At 39.6% G+C, this 20,426-nt stretch overlaps 1 protein-coding gene across 1 annotated transcript; it reads right to left on the bottom strand.

Annotated features, from left to right (window-relative positions):
- Positions 1 to 300: 300 nt before the first annotated feature.
- MAL2 (mal, T cell differentiation protein 2) lies at positions 301 to 12,880 on the bottom strand. Its single transcript, XM_069005378.1, has 4 exons — positions 12,676 to 12,880; positions 10,423 to 10,593; positions 6,249 to 6,407; positions 301 to 3,863 (listed from the first exon to the last, which is right to left on the bottom strand). The coding sequence occupies exons 1-4, from the start codon at positions 12,808 to 12,810 to the stop codon at positions 3,783 to 3,785; spliced, it is 546 nt and encodes a 181-aa protein (XP_068861479.1). The 5' UTR covers positions 12,811 to 12,880; the 3' UTR covers positions 301 to 3,782.
- Between the last annotated feature and the right edge of the window lie 7,546 nt (positions 12,881 to 20,426).

Genomic DNA, 20,426 nt, shown 5'->3' with positions numbered 1-20,426 from the left:
TTAGACAAAAACCTGGGAAGCCTTTCTGTACAACTTGGGCAGCCTAGAAGAGGAGCATGAAATGATCAGGACACTTTTGTTCAGAGACCAATTTCACAGTGTCTAGATAAAAATGGAACAAACAAATTTTAAGAGTTTTAAGCTCTCTTAACATTATTTTTTGAAATGCATATGGAGAAATCATGAATGTCAAAATCCTTTAAAGTTATAAAGCAAATGCAAAACTACAATTAGAGGAAGTGCAACGGGAGTCAGCACTATCAACTGGTTTTGGAAGTGAAAGAGAAGACACAGGTCTAGTGATATCCAGTGGTTTTTCTTTTATTTTTATGAAGGGCACAGGTTCGTGTAGTCACTGGTTCTGCCTCTCTCTTTCAAGAGCTGTGGTTTACAGCTCTGTTTTAAGGCAGCATTTTACAGCAGCACAACGTTACTCATGTCAGGAGTTATAAACCAATGTACACAGCCAGAGAAATCATGAGAATCTGAACAGACTGATCCTGTGCAGATCAATAATCCTACAGGACCTGTGTCATTTTGGATTATTTCAAGACCTTCAGCAAGGCAGAAGCAGAGTCAGAACTTCTGGGAAGCATGGGCTGTGCATATTTTCTGCCAAAATTTTAACAAAATTTTAGCTTTCTACCATGTGCTCTTTCATTTCTCTTTAGAAAGAGAGTAACTGCAATAACTGTTTCTTATCTCTGCACCCTTTGAAGGAAAGTCTCCTTTGAGGCTCCTCCTTATTTACCAGCAGCTACCAAACAGTGCTATCCAAAACACCATGAAATATATTCTAAGAGTAGGGACACCTGCATGGTACCTTAGATACTGCTGCACTGCAGCTTCACATCAAATAGAGATGTTTGATGAAAACACTAGCATCTGTCATCTTGGTCCTTTCACCTTAAATTAATTAAGATAAATTATCTCCCTGTGTCCTCCCTATGCCTTCCATTCTTTGGAGAGGTCTAAGCTTGTGTCCTTCAAGGTCATAGGCTTGGAGGAATTTTCTTACAAGAAAGAAAGATTATTTAGAACCAGCTTGCACATTTTCCCTGAATACCTATCACAAGGATTACATATTATTACCGTATCAGTATTTGCATACATACAGCATGCACATACCATTTCTAAGTCACACCTACCTTTTTGGCTCCCAGTATAATGTAATACAAAATTAACTACTGACTTCTTTCCTTGTTTTTTGAAAGAGCATAACTGCATGTTCCTGTTTGACTGTGCATAGATCTTCCTCAAAGTACAGCAAAACTCCATCCATACTAACATAAAAATTCTATTCTTTCACTCCATTTTTGCTGTGAAAATTGTTCTTCATTACTGCAGTTTTTACCTTTATCTCTTCTCTGTCCTTTGTTTGTCTTTGATACTTAAGAGGGAAAGTTCAGTCTTTCCTCACTCTGCAAACAGTTTCCATGCTATGCTAACCACACTCTGCTATCTGGACTTCCACTAGTAGATTAAGAACCTTGAATAGCACTCACCAATAATGAGTTTTACACCTCAGGTTTGAACTTGGGTGGTTAGATACAAATGCCAACTAAGCTTGGACAGCTCTTTAATTGACTCCATAAGTGGGATTCATACTCTGTAGGTTTAAAAAGGCAAATCATTAAGATCTGCCCTCCATGATCACAGCTGGCTGTAGAGACTGCAGCTGTGGGATGCACAGTCTGTGGTGTGCAGGGCACAGACAGGTTGCAGGATACAGGAGAAACCAAACCAAAGATCAGCACCTGTTTGAAACGTTGTAACTGACTTTACTCTTCTTACCAATATTCATGCAGTGTCACATGGCAAGCTAGCTGTGAAACTAGTAAAATATATGTGAAACTAGCCCAAATGCAACCGTGCCTTCTCATGAAATCTTAGCCTCAATTTTGTATGTCTAGCATCAGGTGAGTCAGAGTTGCAAGGTAGTTTTTTTGATAAGTAAACAGACTACTGCCATAAATATATTAAGTAACTAATGCTGCTTAGTGTAAGTCTTTGTTATATACTTTCATCCATATACTCCAGTGTAAATGTATTTTATACAATACAAAGTATTTTTAGAAGTATACGGCTCTAGATAAAATGTTCACAAAAAGTTTCAATGCAATTAGAGAATTAGAGGGGCAAAAAAATCAGCCAGAGTACAAAATCTTTGCAAGAAAAAAACTTTCAGGAAACAGATATATGACAACATCCCATTGTAGTAATTCAGGACAACTGAGTGGTTCCATAGTCAGAAGGGTGCTGCTCACTGCTGTGTAACTCACAAGAACCTGCCCTGGGTCAGCAGGGCACTGCTGAGGGTGGGTGCTCCTCAGAGATCCTTGTACCTGACAAGTTTGATAAAGTAACCTCCATGGCAGACACCCTTGTTGGCTCAAGGAGAAGAGTAGGCCTGGGAATGAAGGAAATCCTGTCTTCCCTTACACAACCACTGCTGGTCTCTGCAGAATAATCAGGTGCACTGGCAAGATGTAGTGAACAAGTTGTTTTACAAATGACAGGGAGCTTTTATTGTCCCAGCTTATCTTTTTGGCACTATTCACAAAAGCAAAAATTATTTACTAGCAAAATAACAAAAAGCTTCACCATGTGCAAAATGACATGAGTGTCAGGGAGCTATCATTTAGTTTTGCTAAATCAATTTTCTATATATAATATCACACGTCATCATATACCAGGATATTCAAGAAAGACTCAATTAAACATCATTCATGCGAAAAGCAAACTCCATAGTGGGCGGACTGCTTTGCATTCCACTGCTTTCAGTAAGAGGTTGCACAGGCATCTGTCCAAATAAAAACACCTTTACAACACTGCAGGTTTAGAATGCAACAAATAACACAGTACAAGAATTGAGGTCAGACATTATTCACTATTTGGTAACATTCCATTCAAATTATATTGACTCACATACCTAACAAATGCAGCACTTAAAGCAGCAAGAACAAAGCTGTAGTCCAACAAAGTTAAACAGTGCAAAAATTCCTGTTAAACAAAAACATACCATGTATATACACACACAACACAAATGCACTGTTTTGTTTTGTAGTATAAATAGATCTGATTAAGCTAAATTCCTAAAACTAACAAACTACTGATTGACAGTCGCAGTTTTCATCTAGTATGGAACACAGTAAGCTTTAAGGATCAGGTGACCCTAGCCAGACATAGCTATAAGAGAGTATAAAAAGATTTCACTGGATGGTTTTTTAAAATACTTTCTCTGTACATCAAAGTTAATAACATATATATATATATACTAAGTTGGAATTTCAAAGTCAGCTTGGGCTCTGATCATGCAAAGGGCAGCACACAGAACACCCATGACTCTACCAGGAGACTCAAGGCTTTACCTGTGTGGAGTGCACTGTAATGCTGCAAAGCATTTAATCCCAAGATTTAACAAGGGGGGAGATTTTTAGCTGCCTGTGCAGTTAACATCCTGGCTTAGTTTCCATCTTCCTCTTCTGGTGTAGCACTGGAATTCTGTTGTCTGTAATGACATACCTCTTTTAGTTTATTCCTAAACTCTCTAATACCCTACAATAAGTACACTTACAATGCATACACAGTGAAAGTAAATATTAGAAAGGGAAGAGATGGAAACCAGTTTTCTGTTGAGGAAATCCTGATTAGGGGTTACTTGCATTTAAAACAAATTTTAAAAAGGAAAAAAATAAGTCTTTTTGGAATTAAATTACAGTAAAACAGACAAGTAGCACTTAATTTGATCTGAAGTGGAACACGTGGGTATTAACCTCTCTTCAACTGTTATTTAGCCTCCATCTCCTTAATGCCAGGGCTGTGCTGCAACCATAACAAACAGCTGTTGCAAAGGCAAAAATCTAGAGGAGGAGCAGAGAAAAAAAAAAGAAGAAAAAAGTGAATCACACATATTGTTCTACAATATTTTTCTATTCTAAATGAATATAGGAAGACAAGTGATTCAAAAGGTACTTCCCCCAACCAAAATGCTTAATAAGATAGGTTTGGGATCCTCTGAAGTTTTCTCAGGAAGTTCTCTGTTATAACCCCATTTTACTAATACCTCATGTTACTACTTTTCACTTGCTTACTTCAGCAGACATTAAGAAATAGAATATTAAATAGAATTTCTGTATAAGTTACAGTACAAAGTAAACAGGTGTATGTACACTGTGTATTTCAGTTCTCTTATCTAGACTGATCAAACATCAATCTCAGATGTTTCCAGCTGAGTGCCTTTACCCCAGCAAACATCAAAGAAGACATCCCTCTAAACAGCAGAACTCTTTTACTGGCAGGAATACAGAAACAACTCCACAGCTGTCCTCCTTGACCAGATATCCAGCCTTTAGAACAACTTCCCAAGCAAAGCCAGGGAAGTTGCTCTTGCTCAAGAACTGAATTGGATGGATTTGAATCGTGCCCCAATGAAAGCGACTATGTAATGTACACTGGACAGAAGAAATAAGAAACTGAATTTCTGAAAAAACATTTCTCATATTGTCCAGTGCTAACAATGAATTCTGTCTCTCCTAATATACTAATTCAATCATCCTTTGCTTTACATACAAGTGTTAATTTGACTAATTAGAGTTTTGAATAAATGCTACATAGAACCATCGTCTGTAAAAAATGAACATATATGTATTTCTAATCATGGTATATAGAAGTCATTCTAAAAGACAGAATGTTAGCAGCCTTTCTTCTTTTTGTCGTGTAGCTCACAGGACTGTTGAAATGAAGAATTTAAAAGATTTAAAAAAAAATTTCTGTATGTTTTGACTTCCTAAATATACACTTTTGCAAAAAAAAACTGAAAAGACACTGGAGACTACATTTATCTTATTCACTGTTTTCCAGCATCTCTTAATTAAGATACTGAGGCAAGTTACAAAAGAGTCTTCTCCTCCCCTGTCTTGACAGGGATTTGAGGAGCTTGAAGAACTGAATTCTCCCTTAAAAAAAATAGTATGGAAGCAGAGAATGGTTTCTTGAAGTGCTCAGTATTCTGCTGTCAGACAAAATGACTTAAGTGACCATATATTTAGTGGGATCTGAACACACTAAAGGTACACTTAAGGGTAGAATTTGAGATATTTGCTTAGGATAAAGAACCTCCTTTAGTTCAGGCACAGCTGGGACGCCACCTCTGTCCTTGTGCCTCATGGCCACCCAGGGAATCAGATGTGCTTGAGTGTGTTACTGGCAGGTGGGTGACGTGAGGAACTCTGGCCTTGGGACACTGACATGCCCACTTTACCTCGTCAGGGACTGGCTTGCCAAAGCAAAAGGCTTCTCCTTTCTATTCTGCTCCTGCAGACAGAATGTGAACCTTACACCTTACAGCCATCTGTTTTTATCTTAAGATGAACTGAAGGTGCTTACTGTGCAAAATTTATGGTGCACAGAGTTTTAAGGACAACAGATAACCACAGAGGATTTAGAAACTTAATAAATATACACAGTTCCCTGGTAGGCAAGTCTCCGGACGGAACAAAAAATTAAGAGCAGTGGTTTCAGTTCTTTAACTTAAGCCTACCTGACACACCTCTACTCGGCCCTGAAGAGTCCAGCCAGGAAGAAAACTAAAGCCTGGTATATTTTCTGATTCAGCTATGCACACCCACATCACCAAATACATCGATTCAGTGATGATGCAACTACAGTGAGAAAAATGCATTCTGAGCTTAGGCTATCAAGAAAAGCACTCTAATAATTGCAATGAGACAGCAGGGTTCTGACAGACAACTTTTATGTCTGATGTAGTAAGTATGCATGTGGAGCTTCACAAAGACCTAGTCCAAATTTTTTTATCTTCATGGCATGTTCAGGACTATCTAAATGGTATAAAAAAAGCAACTAAAGTTTTTAGCACTGGTGTGAATTTCATACCTCATCCTCTGCTAAAGGCTCAGTTGTTATCTCTTTCTTCTAATAACCAAAACTGTTTTTACAAAATACCTTGTCTAAAAATTGTAAGCTGTAGTGATCATATATTTAAATTGCTTCAGTGAAGAGTAGCAACTCCACACTACACTGAAGAGTAGCTATCACATTAGCATTAGCTTATACCAATATTTTTGCATGTTGCTGTTAGGTATTATTTGCTGCTCTCAAAGGCAATTCTTTCTCTCACAGCTCCTCTTTCTATTCCAGTGTGCTGTTAAATTCCCGAGTTGAATGGCTGGCTACAAGTGCTTGCTACAGACTTCTGTTCCCCTGATACAAATATATGAAACACATACCGAGGCTGCTATGCTTATGTTATATTCACGACCACTTAGAATACTCTCTTGTGTGGTGGAGTTGAATTTGCGGGGTAAGTGATGCAGAGATGTAGTTGCTGCTTGCAGAAGAAATGCTCCAAAATAAAAGACAAAAGTAGCCCCATGGAAAATAAAATCCTAAAAAGCAAACAACAGGATCAGTCTGGGCTCCAATACGTATCTAATTCTTCTCATCTCAGTACAAATGAAATCCAACACTGAAACATGAAACAAGAACTGATAACACTAACTTTAGATAAGCAGTGTTAAATCCATCTGAGAGCTTAACCTGGACATGTTTTCACAGCTTCTTGCAATTATAAGCAACTCACTAACATTATTAGTGGTAAAGGGCAGCTCTCCCTCTCCCCAAACTTTATATTCTTTGAAATTAAGAGGCACATGCTCCTCTTTATGTACACATGCTGACATTTTAGACCACCTTAAAGTTATTGGAGTTTACAGAAGTCTCCCTTCAGACAGATAAAAAAGAAGACATATACAGGCCAACTTCATCACAGTTCAAGCAGTACAATACAATCTTGCAGTCCCATAAGTCCCTTCTCAGCTGTAACCAAAGCTTCAAAGATCTTCCCTCCATGCTTAAATTTTGCTTTTCTAAATGCCCAGAAACACCTCAGCTTTGACACAGCTGAAATGTCCAACTTCCCAATACAATGAGATCCAAGAATTGAGGTATATCCACAACTCTCTCTGACTTGGCTCTACCCAACAATCAGTAACCTGACAGTTCTTCATGACACTGTGGAATAAAATGTCCAAGGCTTGAGAGGACAGGTTTTAGGATTTACTTCAAGTATGCTTCTCTCCTGGCCCTGTCTAGGCAATTCCCTCCTTTACGATGAATGCTAACTGAACAAAAGGTTTAAATTCCTAACTCTCATTTCTGCATTCCATTACTGACACACATAAAAAAGGTCTGGTGCCTTTGCTGGTCCTATTTCAGAGTCCAGTGTTCCAGCAGCAAGCTCTAAGGCATGTTCCAGTACAGTTTTAAAATGTCTAAAGTATTCTCCCAACATCTCCTTCTGTTATTCAGTCTGAAAAGCTGACATTTGCACTGCACTCAATTCTTGATCCATACTTTGTGCCTATACCTGTGAAGGTCTGCAAAAGCCACAGACACAATTTTTAAAATATACACAAGCATATGTACACTTTTTGATGATATCTATGATATGCAGGCTAACTCCAGTACTAATGAATCCTTTATGAACTTTAACTTCACTTGAGTGCAATGGATTACCAGTATGCCTGGAGTGAGAACCCAGGATACTTTATGTGTGTCCAGCAGACAGCACTTGCCTGCACTAGAAACCACTGTGTGACATCCTTACTGCCTGCCTGAGAGCAAAGTGAGAGTGTGCTGCATTTCTCTGGACGGGGAAATGCAGTTTCTTCATAGATGTGTGATTTCCTTTTAATGGAAAGAACTTTCTTTTCAAACTCATTACTTGTTCCATATTTGATCACAGCTGAAGCTACTTAAATCACACCTCCCTAGTCAGTTTTGGTAAGTTATGATATAAGCTGCTACTGCAGCTCCCCATTCCACTTAGATCAGGACTGACTGCATACAGGAGAGATATTTTTCAGGAAACACTTTTTCATTTCCTTCAGTCTACTGCCAAGCCCTCTAATTTCCTTCTCCTGGCAGTAATTATAGTGAAGCTCTGTAGCATCAGTAAGGTTTCACATTTACATGGCTATGGTTTCTGTGACCAAAAACCCCAAGATCTTATGAGGGACAATTTTTGGGTTTTACTAATTGTTATCATAGTGCCTAACTCTCCCTTGCCTCCACACTTGTATAATCATTGAAACCTCAACAAAAGTGTACGCAAAACATCATGAGAGCAGCATGATAAGTTAGTTCACATCTAATTTTGCAAATGAGTGTGTTGTGAGTCAGGCTGTAAAGGGCAGTACAGTCAACCATCTGGTTTAATGCACTGATGTACTGAGTGATGGAGCTCCATAAGGTCCATCTTTTCCACTGTGCACCATATCATTTTTTAAGTATCTCTATTAGTATTAGCAGATACACTTACAAGTATACTAAAGGTATTACTAAATGCAGGACTGCATTTATAGTAACAAAAATAGTTTTAGTGTTTCCAGTAATTAATTATTTATTTGCAAGAGAAGGTAAAAAAAAACCCTACTTGTGAAGTCCTGCTAAAGACTTTACTGCCAACAAGCTACAAAACATTTGGGTACCTGAAAATAGTGGTAAAGTGTCTTCTCTTATTTTTGTTGACAGCTGGAAGGGACTGGGTTTCAGCTACCAAGTTAGAGATAAAAGGATTCCCTCTGCATTTATTTAAGATGTTGACTGAGTTATGACAGCTTTTTAGATGAAATCACAGATGCAGTTTTTATACAAGTCATGTATCCATTTCCTGACACAGAAAATTTTCCAGGAATTTATTATATACAAGGGGACAAAATTAACAGTACAACGAATCACTGACAGTTTCAAGTAGCCAATGTGTAACACACACACACAATTGTTATAAGATGAAATTTGTATAGCATTTTCAATCTATGAAAGGCTTTGTCCTTATCCAGCAACTCTTAAATAGATGCATGATTGTAAACTGGCAAACAGTTTCAATGAAACCCAGGACACTATTAATTTACTTCAGTTATGCACATGCTCAAGGGCTTTGTTGCATCATAATTTGTGAGGATGTTGCAGCATAAATCCCTGTAAAGGTCTCTGTGATTGTAACTGATTATTAGCTTAATTACTGCCTGTATTGTGCTGGAAAGCTGATGCTGCATGTATGTTTATTCACTATCAAAGTGCTAAAGTTTGTTTTTAATAGAATCCAGTCTGTTAGCACTGATGGGCTTTGAAATTATCAGAGCTCCAAACTCATGAAGTTTTATGATTTGCTTTAAGGAACTTCTAAGGGCCTGTCCGTGAATTACCTGAACAGATAAATCTCTACAGATGTTTATACTAAAGCATGCAATTCCAGCTATGATCAAGGAAAGTTTCAATAGGAAAACTAAGCTGCACAGGAAGAAGGTGAAGGTGATCAGCAGTTACAGATAGACAGACTTCAGTAGTTTAGAAGTTGCAGTCCTTTTGGAGGAAATTTTTTTTAAATTATGAATTCTGATCAAAGTTTTGCCACCTCTTATTATTCACTTCAGTAATATAAGAGAGTGTGATATCATCTCATGCTCAACTACTTGAGTACTAAAAACTCAAAGTAAAAAACAATTCGTGACAACAAAGGAGCATGTAAATTACCAGTAAATAACCTGAGGTATCAATGTGGTTGGCAAAAAGTAATACAACTTCCTTTTTTTAACAGGAAGCTACAGCCTTTGAGAACTACTGGAACAAGCAATAACAATCAATTACAGCAAGATTCAGGCTTTGTCTTCAAAATGAAATGCTCAGCAAAGAATAATTATATCTGTAGTCTCACCAAGCTTCCTCTAAGAAAGATTAAGATGTTAAGTCTCCTACTAAGATGTTAAGCTATATCATACTGCAGGTTATTCTGTCTTTCACCACCTAAGGTCTAACAGCCATTCACCATTGCTGCCCTAGCTTTAAGCAATCAACCCAAAAGTCACCAGTAGACTTTCTCAGGAACTGGAGGGGACTGGAGGGCTGCTGAAGTCCAGTCTGTGCTATCTCAGACAACCACATCACACAGTATGTTCATAAATGCATCCTTTCCTTTACAATATTAGATGTATCTTTCTACATCCCATTGTGCACAAGGTGTTACTACCACTTCTCTAATAGCCAGAAAGTATTTTCTGATTTCCAGTTCACAGTAATTTCTGGCCATTTAAACCAATTTGTTGTCACGCCTTGTTTAATTAGTCCTCTTCCTGCTGCTCACGCATTTTATGTGCTCAGGACAAGTGTACTCCTTCAAACAGCTTCAAAAGCGCCTTCAGCCTCCATCATAAAACAGGTCCTGGATTTCCTCTGTCACCTCTGTAACCCTATTCTTTCTTTTTCCAGTTTTGAATTCCTCTGTTTGAAAAGCTTTGTGCTAAAACAGAAGGCCAGGTGTTAAGACTTAGGATCAACACTTCTCATTAAATCATTTTCAGTTTATAAAACAAAGGAAATCCTTAAATAAAGAAAAAATCTTACCGCCTGGTTCCAGTTGACAGCAATTCTATTTGCATAACCAAAGAGGAACACAGAGAGGAACACAATGGAGAGGAACCATGCAGTCACTGCCACAAACATTACCCATCCCTGCAGCAGTGGCAGCGGAACTTGGGTAGAAGCAACCAAAATCCAGACTATTGTTCCAAACAGCTGCAACGAAAGGAATACAGAGAATAAACTGAGAGATAACTTTTACTCAGTCCTTTCTGCCTAAGAACTGATATCACACATTACACATAATCAAATGACTCTTAGGAACCAAGAGGAGACACTTCAAAAGTACTCAGAGAGCCAAAGTCCTTCTCTCAGAAATGATAGGCACTAAGTGGCAAAAAGACAAAGCCACTCTGAAATTCCTAAAAGCTCTTAAAATAGTCTTAAAATACAAACCCAGGTGACTTGTGTGCTGCTGCTGAAAATTTTAGCCTTACTCTAATTTTGAGCAAAATAGAGGAAATGTGAAAACATGGTTCACATACACATAAATCTTTTTCTATACAGACAAGTTAGCACAAAAAGGATGTACTTCAGATTTGGATTCAATCTCGTACTGTTTAGTTTTGTAGTCCTAATCAGATGAGATACAGAAAGGAGATGAAACGACACCAATTTTTCAATGTATTTGTAATACCAAGCTGAAAGAGGACACAAACCAAAAAAGTGAGAGAGAAAACTAGAATACAGAATAAGGTGAGCTGTAAACTATGCTGTAAAAACTAGAAAAATGTACAGCTTTCCAGAATCATCATAACTTGGAGAAGAATTCAGCAGTGCCAATTTTCATTTCAGCAGACTGTTCACAGCAAATGAGTGGTAGGGACACTGTGCTAGGGATGGCCTGATGGGGAATTTATGTACTCTAAGGCTTCCCTGGTTTAATCAACTCTTGACCTAAGGAACAGTACTATTTCTTCCTGCAAATCTTGCCTCTTAATAAAAAAGGATAAATGGGGTGAATCACAATTGTCCTCTACGTATGTTTGTTTATTACAAAATGATTTACCTTCATAATCCAAGATGCTGAATAGCGACAACTAAAATCAATTTCCAAAAAAGTTAGTTCTTTCCTGTTTAAATTCTACACATTTACAACCAGGAAGTCATTTTCAGATTCAGAGAACTTTCTTTTGTATCAAGGTTGGATAAGAGATACCTTTCAAAAGATGCCTGCTATAAAATTAGTTGGCTCCTCTCTGGCGTTACACTGCAGCAGCACATATGTAAAGATGCATTGCTAGTCTCAGTTCAAAGCTCCCATGGGTTTATGTATTAGTGTTCAAGTTGTTCTCTAGTGTTCCTTTTTTAGAACCTGTGAAGAACCAAACTTTCTCTAGTTTCACAAGCTGCAGGTGCAAGTCTGTTACTTGGTGACCAGAGAGTGATGGGCAGTGAGGAAGCAAAAGGGATAGCAGAAAGTGTCTGTTAAACAAAAAACAGGGACACATGAAATGTTTTCAGTATTCTGAATGTGCAAACTTGCAGGGTTCCTTAAAAATTAATTTAGAACTGTACTGTAGAGACTGCTAATCTCAGCACCCATTGTTGTGCTACTTCCTTCACATTACACCTGTCTACTTCAGCTTGGCTGTCAGACGTACAATTGGTTGGCCAACCAAATTAACCTTTTGTCCCTACTGACTCTGAGCCTGATTTAGTGCCCGGACTTGTGTTTCGAGTTTCTTTCTCAAATACAGTTTTACAGCTTGTGGGGTGGGATCCAGCTCACAGGCTGGGACCCAAGCAGTATTCTGCTCTGACCATTAAAAAAAGAAAAAAAAGCCACCAAAATCAGACTAGTTCTACCAAACCTTTGTTGTTGTTGTTTCTTATCTCCCACTAATCAGTGGCACGGCAGAGCTTCATACCCAACCTCAGCTCAAAGGTCCTCAGCCCTGTGTACACCAGTGAGGTCTAACACACATGACATTGAACATACTCGTAGGAGCTTACAGAGGACGCGTAACACGCGCACGTCCAAACCTGGTGTAACTCTCCATGGTGCGTTTTTGGGTCGGGGGGAGAGCGTGGCTCAAAGCCCTCGACAGCTCAAACCGCCCGGGAAACCCATCCGCGGTCCCGGCCCGAGGGGAGCGAACCGGGGCGGCCGGAGGGCGCGGGGCCGCTGCCGCAGAGCCCCGGCCCGGCCCCCACACCTGCCCCGCTCACAAAATGGCAGGTGAGTAGCGCGGGCAGGCCCGCGGCCGCTCCCCACCCCGGCCCCCTCTCACTCACGATCTCCAGGAAGATGACGGCTCCCGAGAAGGTGCGCAGGATCTCCAGGCCAGAGGGCAGCGTGACCCGCGGAGGCGGGAAGTAGGGAGCGGGGTTGGGAGGCGGCGGCATGGACGAGGCTCCCCTGGGCAACATGTTGCTGCGGCGGCGGCTGCTGTGCCGAGCGCGGCCAGGTGGGCGAGGAGGCGGTGGCGAGGGCGGGCGCAGGTGCGGGCGGGGCGGTCCGCGCCTCCCCCGGCCCGGCCCGGCCCGGCCCCGCCCCGCCGCCGCCGCCGCGCCTCGCCCGGGGCCGGGCGGGTGCCCCGCCGTGCCGGGCACCGGAGCGGGAGCTGGGCCGTGTCCGGCCCCTGCCTCTCGGCTTCCCCAGCAGCGCGGCGCTCCGCATTCATGAGTCCTGAATCAGGCCAGCCAGACTCGGGGCGTGATTTCCTAATGCCGGTTTGCAAAAGCTTGTTATTTCTGGTTACAGATATTTGGGACTTCGAAGTTGCGTGGTTGCACTTTTTGTTTTTTTAAAGGAGCCGACGAGGTTGTCCATTCAAAATATTGAAAACATTTCATTTGTGTCTTCTTTTTGTTCGGTCTAGCTCAACTCTCAACTGTGCACAACTGCTTAAGAGTAATAGAAAATGTTTGTAAAAGTTCAGCGTAGAAAAAGGTGCATGTTCACCAGACCACTTATAATCATTTTTTTTTCTTATGCTTCTTTGTATAAGCATCATCTCCAGATGAAGGATATTTCTTATTTCTCTCTTATTTCTCCCATTGTGACTTAGGACGGGATATCCTGCCTCTGGGAAGACCGAGTTTCACTCAGTGTTATCTCATGCAGTGTTTCTGAGTGTTTGTCCTCCACACATACAGCTGCGACTTTAGAGATTACATTTTAAGAAGGTTTCATGCAAGTGTGTGTAGCTGCTCTGGAAGTTGAAGTAGCTTTGGCATTAAGACTATATTCCTTTATTTTTAGACGCATGATGTTTCTCAGATATGCTTTTGTGATTACAAGAAATGTCACAGGCTGAGATGCCTGTCTTCCCCACCCCAGTCCAAGCCCTAGGTGGAGAGCAGCATGGCTCCATGTGTTTCTGCCGTACTATTCTGTACATAAATAGGTTTGTGATGCTTTCAAAATGCAGTAATAACTGCTTGGCTTTGAAATCATATCTTCTAAAGGAGGAAGAAGCAAGAGTTTGCATTCTTTGTTGAGCTCTGTCTTCATCCTTATGCCTCTTGTAGCTGGATGCTTCTTGTACTCTTAAGGAGGTGATGTGGAGGAGATTAATCCCCATTAGGCTGAAGAAGGCATTAAGCCCAGCCTCTCCTCTTTTCTGAGTGCTTTACCCCATCAGTTATCCAGTGATATAATACTTTTTTCCTCTAGATGTATTTTAAAAGTGAACCTTGTGTCCCATCCTTTTATCTTCAGGCAAAGACTCCAGGCCCTAGAAGTGCATGCCTACAGGACCCAGTTTGGGTGTATTTTAGAAACGAATGGGGTTCAGACTTATGCCTAAGTGAATAGGTGTAGGGGTTTATTCTTGGGGTTGCATTTTGGAGACCATATGTCCAGTTAATTTCAGTCTGACCCTAAATCTATTGAGACTGCCCTAGAGAGGGAGAAGTCTGAGTGGACTGGGTACAAAACAGGGTTGATTAGTTTATTATTCAGAACAAGAAATGTGATTGTCCTTATCTTACACAAAGGAAGTATAAATAATACTTGGTCATAAACATTTCCAGTGTTATTATCCAGCTGCACAGTTAATCTGTATGAACTCCAGCAGTACTGGATTTTACTAATGATTGCATACCATGTGCAGACACTTTTTCTTGCTTGTACATTCAATTTCTTTTTACTTGTACATTCCTTATAACAATTTGTTGAATTTTAGTAGGTTTTCACAAAAAGTCTAGATTTCACTTTCACAAATAGGTATAGATATAGTGAGTAGATTTTTGGCAGTGCTTTTTCCTAAATCCTAATCATGTGCATGAAAGTGGCTGTTTAAATTATTTTTGCTGTGTTCAGGCAAGCTGCACTACAGTTTCATGTGGAATTGCTTTTATACTGATTCATGTACTGTTTGAATCTTTAAAGAACTGGATTCTTTAAGAGATTAGTGTCAGGATTGCATTTTTATGTTTCCATGCAAAAGCACATGTTTGTCTTAGAGTGCTTTTTAATAGCATTTTTATGTAACTAATTGCATCTTGGCATGTTACAAGGTAAACTAATGATGCAGCTCCAAGTCCACCAGAGTCAACAAGTAGACAGAGGTACGTTGATTCACCGTGTGTAGGAAGGTCTGTCTATACAACCACAAGGACTAAAAACTGCTCTTAAATGGCTATAAAAAGCTCTTTCCCCTTTGTGTTCTAATGCTTATGGCAGCCTAATATAAAGGTGGCATTGTCACAGAACTACTAAACCAGTTGGTGTCAATTTTAGATTATGAAAAATAATTGATGATTTAATTCTATGTATAGTGATGTGCATATTATATATAGAAATTAAAATATATTTTTTGGAATGCTGTAATTCTTCTCCCCCAGGTGACCAACCACTATAAAAATGCAGTAAGTTATGAAAATCTATAGTCAGCTATAATAAAAGATAAATTAGAATTTTGAAAAAACATAGACATACATCCTACGGGATATGACAATTACTTACACAGCAGTCCTAAGCAGCAAGATTCAGACTACCTTTTGTGATGTATGGCATGATACTTCTGGAAGAGCTGAATATTAGTAAGGATACCAAAATAATAGGTGAAAGTAATGTCAATATAAGAATTCATGGTCCTTAACACCTTATCTGAGTATGTTATCAGGAGCACTTCAGGAAGATGATAATCTCATGACGATGATGTAATCTTATGATGATGATGTAATCTCATGTCCTGTGTTACAGTGTGCACAAGAGTGGTCTGCCAAAATGGCCAAAGAGGTGGAAAATACAAAACAAATAAATGACAGTAACCCTGTTCTCCTGTGGCTCTGTTTATGCACAAGCAGATTCCCCAAGCCAGAGTGGAGCTAAGCAAGGTTTTCCTGGCAGTATTAGGACTGCTTCTTTCTTCCAGTTACCTTGTTCTGGAGGAAGTTGCCCTCAAAAGTCATCTGTGTTTCTTTTAGATTTGCAAAGCTGCTCTTTCTTAAGAAGGAACACAGAGTCTCCTAATCCTATAGTTCATTACATATAAAAAATAGAAAGCCCGGAGCTGATCATGTAAAACTGGCTTTTTGTTTATGGATGAATTAATTTAACATGCTCCTGGGAATTGCATACAGGATTCTGATCTCATACTGGTACAAACTCTGGAGTCGTTCCCCTTTAGCCAGTGAAATTAAATAGGCATAAAACTTTGCATAAGATGAGTGATAAGGAAAGCCTTTAGCGTCATTTGTGTAGTGTATTTACTCAGTGGTAACAGAACTTCAGGGTTGTGGTTGGACCTATGCATATTATGAATTAGTGTTCAAATACCACTACATTGTTGAGATTTCTTGGGAGGCAGTGCAACAGTTTTAATTTTAACAGGTGGAGCCAGGCTTGGGAATGCATGCTGCCCCTTTTTGCATCATTACACTAAGGGAAAAACAACTGTTGAAATCTCTCACTTCATCCAGTTAAACTGAGCTTGGGATGTGTGCTGAGGAGAGGAGGTGAAGATAAATGTGCCACCTGTTTGGTCCACCAGTCCCAGGGATGGCTGGTTACCAAACCAGTCCCTGGAGTAGCTTAAAGCAGTCTCAGAGCTGCTCTCAGCAGTGATTTCTGGCTGGCTCATAAGGCTGTAGTGGTACTCTGGATATCACCTCTTCCTGCAGAAGTGTCTTCTGTGCCCAGAGCTGTGGAATGAAAGGCTACTTCGGCTACCTTAGCTCTCAGGGAGCTTTACTTTAAAGCAGGGAATCCTTAGCTGACTGGTTAGGGGTTTTTGAGGGTCTCTTCACACAGGTACCACACAGCTGGGAGGCTGGCACGGAGCCAGGGACCCTCCTTGGTGGTAAGCTGGTGTTCCCAAGGTCAGACTGAGGTTCCTGACCTGTTCTTCTAACGCTGTTTCATGTTCCTAAGGTTACCAGCTCTTCACTTGTTTGACTTGGTGGCACTGCTGTTCTCTAGCAGTATAGTGTAACGGGCCAAGGGCCAGTTTTCCTTTAATTTACTTTGAGAAATTTCTTTTGATCTGTGAGGGTGCAGCAAAGGTAAAAATGCAGAATCTCATCATAGCCATAGAGGAGGATCCTGACCTGAGATGGTGCAGGAGGCAAGGTGGGTAGAGAGGGACATGGCAGAGCAGAGCAAAATTACCTAGAGGGAAAATGTCTCAAGAAGTCAATGTTCTGCTCTTGGCATAGGTGAGCCAGCAGGAAAAATGGTTTGCATAGATTGTTGTCAGAATAGAATGTGAAAGTCTCAGAGGTACAAACTGGGAGCATATCATTGCTGTAGTTGAGGGATGAGTAAATAGCACTGGTTGTTTATGACAGAATTGCCCAGGGAAACAAGTAGACTGCACAGCAGCAATACTTTTTTTTTCCCTGTCGTGCTCCAGCTTCATGGTATAAAAGAGGACCAGTTCAGCCAGTTGCAGAGGAACTCAGGGAGGATGTGCTAAGTGCTGCCATTGCAGCACTGTGGCATTGATACTGCTGGTAGCACGGGCCTCTTCTCACTCTGTCATCACTCAGGACTTGATGCAGTAATCTTTACTCATAACATGTTGGCCTCTGATCTTATCTCTCGTTGGGCAGCAGTAGGTATCTATTATTTTCATGAACTGTCAATGTTTTCAGGAAGTCACCTTTTTCCTCAGTTGGAGCTTGTTTGCCTTTTGGAGACTGTTTGTTTTATTGAGCAAAATCCTGGCTAAAAATCCAGTAGAAGGCAAAGGATAATTAAGGAAGAGACAATGGTGGCTTTATTTTGTGATGTATGAATTCAGGAAGGAGAAGCATGGAGACATGAAAATATGATTGTATAAAAAAGCAGTGTAATCGTTTGAAATAGCAGAAAAATGCTGCTGCAAAAGGAGTGAGTCTATAGATTTCAAAGCACTCTGAGTTTGTTTGTAATAAAAAGGATTTATCAGTGTTACAATGCATACACATAATTAGGACTTATCTGATGACTGTTAGGATGGTAAAGAGCTCTTTGTATGTAAGTATGGGCATCGTTAAGGGAATCATAAGTAACTTCTATATTTTTAGTTTCAGTTTGATTAAAACAGCAGGGTCTTATTCTACTGACATCTGTTTTTATTTACAGTAACTGCTGGAGTTATAAGGCTGAGAGGGAGCTCTTCAGCTACTGAATCACTGAATTTGGTAATCCTTTTACTGAATCCTTTTAATGCATCATTTCAAAACTGTGTCCAAGCCTCCAGCTTCTAACCATCCAGTGCCTCTGGTGTTCACAAAATTAATTAATTTCAGAACTACCAGAACAGTTTAAAAATAAACACAAAACTTATGAGTCAGATACACTGCCATGTTCTATCTTCTCTATGGACTGTACAGTACATGGACATTTTTTCTCTTTTAAATGATAGATGGAAAGCCATTATTGGGATTTTTCTTTTAGATAAGAAATGTTGATGCAGCTTCTAGAAACCTCCAGGTGGTCTGAGCCATGCTTCTGCACCTTTAGACACTCTATTGCTGTTCCCATATTAATTAAAGGGAAAAATAAAATGATCACAGTTACTTGTTTGTACTAAAATAATACGGCTTTCATTATAAAATTCAAATTGTTCATAAAGAGCTGTTTTAATGTTCTCATGTATAGGTGATTTTAGGGGTATTGGTACCTGGAGTGCAATTTTCTTGAATGAAGTTTACAGCATTTTACGTCCTGGAGAACTCCAAGGGTCTCAGCTGAGATGAATGATTCATGATATATCAGCATTTGTCTCTTTTTTTTTTTTTACTTAGAATAAGCACAAATACATGTTCTCTAACCTTGAACTTTAGATTATGAGTTTGCCTGTCCTCTGCAATGATAAACTCCCATAGGACAGTCAGGTATTTTCAGGAAGTGGATGCCCCTTAGAGAACACGAACCTTCCTTCTAGTGCTTGATTTTCTCATGTCAAATATCAGATTGAGAAATTCTGCCTGCTTATGTGCTCAGACCCTCTGAAAACCAATGCTGATACTGATGGCAAGTTCCAAACAGTAACTCTCTGAGTCATCAAGTGCTGAAGCTACATCAGAAATTAACATAAGACATGAGAACCATATCTTTATTTCAGGAAATTACTGTGAATTTGTTTCTGCAGGCTTATCCCAACTACTTAGTTCCTACTGAACCTTGCCTCAGATTCTTTCACAACGTTTTGGTAAGTTTAAGCATTTGATCAAGTACGTTTTGATTCACAGGAAAACAAACAGGTTTGGGTTTGTTTTTTTTCCTTTTCTTTCTTTCATAAATCCTAAACCAGTTAAACTGCATTCCTGTTGGCCTGACGTCCTTCGTGTAGAAATAAGTGTTACACACAGTATGTATGCAATTTCTGGATAGAAAACAATCTGTGGTTCTGCTGGCAGGTTTAGCTTACGAATCACCAAGGAAGGTGACGTGGTTTGTGCTATCCTCATGTTGAGACTAACTCTGCTAGGACATTGTTCTGACTATGAAAAATAAGTTAAAGATCAACTATCCCCCTTTCCCTCCATGATTTTTAATGTGACAACCACAGAATTTACTCACACAGATAATGAATATTTTACTTCATTCACAGCTGCTGATGATTTCTTGTATTCATTAGTGTCTGGCTTTGCACTTTGTTCCCTGATGTCTTTCAGGATGCACATGTTCATGCACATGCTTCTCTTATGTAGGGAATGTTTTCATCCACTACAGTAAATAACTCCTGACAGTGGACTTGCACATTGTTCTCAGAAGTGCTGGATGAGGGAAGAGAAAGGGATGGTGAACTGGCTACCAGGAAAGTTTTGTAATTTATTTACAAGGCAGTAATTAAAAAAAATAAAATCAAACAAACTTGAAACAGCAGACTACCTCCACCTTTAAACAAAATTATTTTTCTACCCTGGAATTTGATTTGGAATGGGACTTTATGTTCACATATCCTTCAGAATGATTACAGTCTGTAGCAGTGCATTTCAAATACTTGAATGGCCTTGCTTTTTTCTGCCTACCAGTAGTTTTGTGGAGCTATTTAAGTAGCTTAAATTTTAATCCACAGGTATTTGGAAGAAGGATGAATCAGTGGTCAAAAAACCAGCTCATTAATTTTACATAATAGCAAAAGAATAAATAGGTCAGTATTCTGTGCATTACTTTACTAATAGGATAATTGCTGTGTAGTTAATGTTTATGGGGTACTTTGAAGATGTAATTTGTTGTATGTAATTTGTTGTATAGGACTAATGTGTTCATACATTTCTACATCTAGCTATACTCAAAAATAAATACTTAACCTCACATGAAGTCCTTTTGGGTTTCTGGTGCACAGTGAAAGAAACCAGGCTGGGATTCAGCTGATCAAGTGCCTGTGTGTATCTCCAGTTGTCTGGCTAGACTGTTCACTACAAACAGCAAAGAGAAAGCCTCATTTGATGAACAATATGTTTTGTACTAAAGTAGGTATCTGGATATAGATCATAGGAATCACTCGTGTCTGCTTTGTCCTTGGTTTTGCAGAAAATATATTTCTGCTTCTTCAGATCCTGAGAAAGTTCTCTCTCTCCCGCAAACATGGACTTGCAGAAAG

Source organism: Aphelocoma coerulescens, chromosome 2, assembly GCF_041296385.1.
Source record: "Aphelocoma coerulescens isolate FSJ_1873_10779 chromosome 2, UR_Acoe_1.0, whole genome shotgun sequence".
Taxonomy (NCBI): Eukaryota; Metazoa; Chordata; class Aves; order Passeriformes; family Corvidae; genus Aphelocoma; species Aphelocoma coerulescens.
The sequence above is the reverse complement of the archived record's forward strand: the minus strand, read 5'-3'. Positions and strand labels throughout refer to the sequence as shown.

Excerpts from the sequence above, each read along its gene's own strand:
- MAL2 (XM_069005378.1), bottom strand. The coding sequence starts at position 12,810 with ATGTTGCCCAGGGGAGCCTCGTCCATGCCGCCGCCTCCCAACCCCGCT. Across the intron at positions 10,594-12,675 it reads CCGTCATCTTCCTGGAGATC|CTGTTTGGAACAATAGTCTG; the intron begins GTGAGTGAGAGG and ends CTTTCGTTGCAG. Across the intron at positions 3,864-6,248 it reads ACATAAGCATAGCAGCCTCG|ATTTTTGCCTTTGCAACAGC; the intron begins GTATGTGTTTCA and ends CTCCTCCTCTAG.